The 4,079-nt window shown below is 40.3% G+C and overlaps 1 protein-coding gene across 1 annotated transcript; it reads left to right on the plus strand.

The window, feature by feature from the left end:
- The first annotated feature begins 1,788 nt into the window (after positions 1 to 1,788).
- On the plus strand, positions 1,789 to 3,435 carry LOC106333175 (pentatricopeptide repeat-containing protein At2g44880-like). The gene has a single exon (XM_013771655.1). It carries the CDS (start codon positions 2,453 to 2,455, stop codon positions 3,212 to 3,214), a length of 762 nt encoding a protein of 253 aa, XP_013627109.1. The 5' UTR covers positions 1,789 to 2,452; the 3' UTR covers positions 3,215 to 3,435.
- The last annotated feature ends 644 nt before the right edge of the window (positions 3,436 to 4,079 follow it).

A 4,079-nucleotide genomic window follows, 5' to 3' on the forward strand; every position in this document is an offset into this window, starting at 1 on the left:
GCCGACCAATAAATAATAAACAGGATATAAGGCGGCTCGGCCGACCAATAAATAATAAACAGGATATAAGGCGGCTCGGCCGACCAATAAATAATAAACAGGATATAAGGCGGCTCGGCCGACCAATAAATAATAAACAGGATATAAGGCGGCTCGGCCGACCAATAAATAATAAACAGGATATAAGGCGGCTCGGCCGACCAATAAATAATAAACAGGATATAAGGCGGCTCGGCCGACCAATAAATAATAAACAGGATATAAGGCGGCTCGGCCGACCAATAAATAATAAACAGGATATAAGGCGGCTCGGCCGACCAATAAATAATAAACAGGATATAAGGCGGCTCGGCCGACCAATAAATAAATTAAATTACTAGTAAATAATATAGGCGGTATTCCGGCCATTATAACATGATATAAATAATAGTAGAGGCGGTATACCGACCATTATAACAGGGTATAAATGATACAAATAAATTTTACCAAATCGCAGAGTGATCGTGCTGATAACGTGTTATGAAATAACTTATAATTTATAGTATCGGGAAATTTAAATAAGAGTAGAATTCAATACCCGTAGGAAGCAAATAACACTTAATATAAGAGAAAGAGTTTATTATAAGGAAGAAGAAGAAGATGTAATTGTGTACAAAAGAGTGAGATGAGTGATAGTATTTATAGTGAGCAACAATACATAAAATATCAAAGATGATGCTTGATTTGGTAAATGAGTGGGTGATCATAGTGCTTGATGAGTAGATGATCATAGTGCTTGATGAGTAGATGATCATAGTGCTTGATGAGTAGATGATCATAGTGCTTGATGAGTAGATGATCATAGTGCTTGATGAGTAGATGATCATAGTGCTTGATGAGTAGATGATCATAGTGCTTGATGAGTAGATGATCATAGTGCTTGATGAGTAGATGATCATAGTGCTTGATGAGTAGATGATCATAGTGCTTGATGAGTAGATGATCATAGTGCTTGATGAGTAGATGATCATAGTGCTTGATGAGTAGATGATCATAGTGCTTGATGAGTAGATGATCATAGTGCTTGATGAGTAGATGATCATAGTGCTTGATGAGTAGATGATCATAGTGCTTGATGAGTAGATGATCATAGTGCTTGATGAGTAGATGATCATAGTGCTTGATGAGTAGATGATCATAGTGCTTGATGAGTAGATGATCATAGTGCTTGATGAGTAGATGATCATAGTGCTTGAGTTGGTAAAGGAGTGCAAAGTTTATCTTATAACAATCATAAAATTTTAATAGATTATATTCAGTCTTTATGGTGTGTCCCTTTCCTCTCCCGAGCAGCCATGTGGTGTGTTGACTGTTGTCTTTCCTCTTGTATACTACAAATTGGTCTATCAGATGGGCCTAAGAATGGCTTTCTTTAATCAATGGTTCGTTTAGATTCTTCCTTGGGCTACTAGGATGTGGTGCCAAAAACCCTAAACCTTGAGAATCACGTTTTTGTTGGTTCGTCTACGAATTGTAAACTCTTTAAGATTTATATCACGATGGATCAGTTTTACTCCGATGGTGGATTATTGATAGATAAATCGGCTTATTCGTATTTTGATAACCGGGAATGGTTTAATTTTATGAGTAGATCGGCTTATTCGTATTCTGATTTTTTGCAATCTCTTTATTTCATGAAGCCCATTAATCGGCCCATTTTAGTTAACCGCAGCCTCAGGTCCCACGAATCTTTGTATTGTCGTCGGAACCCACCAAGTCGAAGACAAACGATTCTCGTTAATACAGCTGTTATGAGGATGGAGATTTACAGAGCACTGAGCTCGTAGTAGTAATAAGAAGAAGACGAAGCATCAGCTTCACGAGCGAGAAACTTAACTGCTTCCATGGCTTCCGCTCGAGAGAAAACGCTTTAACCTTCTCCAACAAAGCCACCGTCAAAGCAAATTTTCTCTTCTTCAGATCCATGCTTGCATGCTCCATCACGCCATAGAGACCAACGTTCAAATCTTCACAAAACTATTATCTGTTTCCGCGTCAGCTGTTGGGATTAGCCACGCACGTAAGTTGTTCGACGAAAGACCCCAGAGAGAAAGACAGTTTCCTCTCTAACTCCATGATCAAGGCTTATCTCGAAACTCGCCACTATCCTCACTCTTTTTCTCTATACAGAGATCTTAAGAAGGACACGTGTTTCCGACAACTTTACTTTCACGACACTGACAAAGGCCTGCACTTTGAGTATGTGTGTTGTTGACCAAGGTCTACAGTTGCATAGCCAAATTTGGAGATATGGGTTTTGCGCAGATATATGTACGCTAAGTTTGGGAAGATGAGATTCGTAAGGAATGTTTTCGAGGAAATGCCTCGAAGAAGTGAGGTTTCTTGGACAGCTCTAATTTGCTAGTACGCTAGGTGTGGGGAGGTGGAAGTAGCGAGCAAGCTCTCTGATGAGATGCTTGAAGCTAAGAACATTGTGATATACAAGGCGATGATGGATGGTTATGTTAAATCTGGTGACATGACCTCTGCTAGAAGATTGTTTGATGAGATGAGTAACAAAACTGTGATCACTTGGACCACTATGATCCATGGTTACTGCAACAACAAAGAGGTAGATTCCGCTAGGGAGTTGTTTGATGCTATGCCGGAAAGGAACTTAGTCTCTTCGAACACAATGATGAGTGGATACTGTCAGAACAAACAACCTCAAGAAGCTATAAGATTGTTTCAAGAAATGCAGGCTACCACGTCGCTGGATCCTGACGACGTGGCTATTCTGAGTTTGCTACCAGCTATTTCTGACACTGGCGCTCTCGTCCTCAGTGAATGGTGTCACCGTTTTGTGCAGAGGAGGAAGCTGGATAAGAAGGTGAAGGTTTGCACAGGCGTTCTCGACATGTACCCGAAATGCGGGGAGGTAGAGGAGGCGAGAAGAATGTTCGATGAGATGAGAGAGAAAGAAATAGCGTCTTGGAGCGCTTTGATAAATGAGTATGCTTTGAATGGGAACGCACGTGTAGCTTTGGATCTGTTCTTGACAATGGTGAGAGAAGTAAAGCCAGATGAGGTCACGATGCTAGCTGTTCTCTCAGCTTGTAACCATGGGGGATTAGTGGAGGAAGGAAGAAAATGGTTCCACATGATGGAAGAGTTTGGTCTGATTGCTAAGATTGAGCATTATGGCTGTATGGTTGATCTACTAGGCAGGACATGAGAACTAAAAGAAGCAGAGGATATGATTACAAACATGCCTTTTGAGTCGAACAGTATCCTATGGAGTCAAGTGAAGTGTTTCTTATCAGTTTTGAGACACGTTTGTTTGTGCATCTCAGTATACTTGTAAAGAGAGGTCCTCGAGGTTTCGGGAATCACTTTTCCTCTTCTCTAACAATGTTTGGAAAGGAAAACCATATATCTTGCCTTGATCAGAGCTTGTTACAGTGTGTGAAAACGTTGCAGAATCTCTCAAAAAGTCCTATACTTTTTAATGATATAAGTGTATGTATGTCACAAGAAATGAACAGAGCAAAAAGGGATGAAGAAGAAGACAGACAAAACACCACCTTACCACTCCTTTGGACCTTTGATTACAGACAAACTTAAAATGAGATAAGAGAAACACATGCCTCATATATCACACACAAGAGTACAGTCTTGGTTTCATAAAGCCATCTTGAGTGCTTGGCTTTGGCTTCTGTGTGTTTCACTGTCACTTTCTAAAAAAAAAACTTTATTATATGGAAGATTCTGCCAGGTGATGCTCGAGGTTACGAAGGATAATTTTGGCAAAGATCCTAGCTTCACGAGGCATGTTTGCAGCAGCAGCTGCAGAACGTAGTACACGTGCTTCTCCTCCATTCTGCATGAGGCTTGCGTGATGTATTGCATGACGACCACCAGATAATGTAAACTGAATCAGAGAGCAAAACACAAAATGCGTCAGTTATGTCTCTCAACTAGTATTGGCCTTTCATCACATTTTACATAACTGAAGAAGCGCAAAGGCAGCACATGACTTAAGTACAGAAGAAGGGTTGCGTAACATAGTTAAAAAAATCTACCAATCTTAGCACCACTGC

The sequence above is a fragment of the Brassica oleracea genome, chromosome C3, assembly GCF_000695525.1.
Source record: "Brassica oleracea var. oleracea cultivar TO1000 chromosome C3, BOL, whole genome shotgun sequence".
Taxonomy (NCBI): Eukaryota; Viridiplantae; Streptophyta; class Magnoliopsida; order Brassicales; family Brassicaceae; genus Brassica; species Brassica oleracea.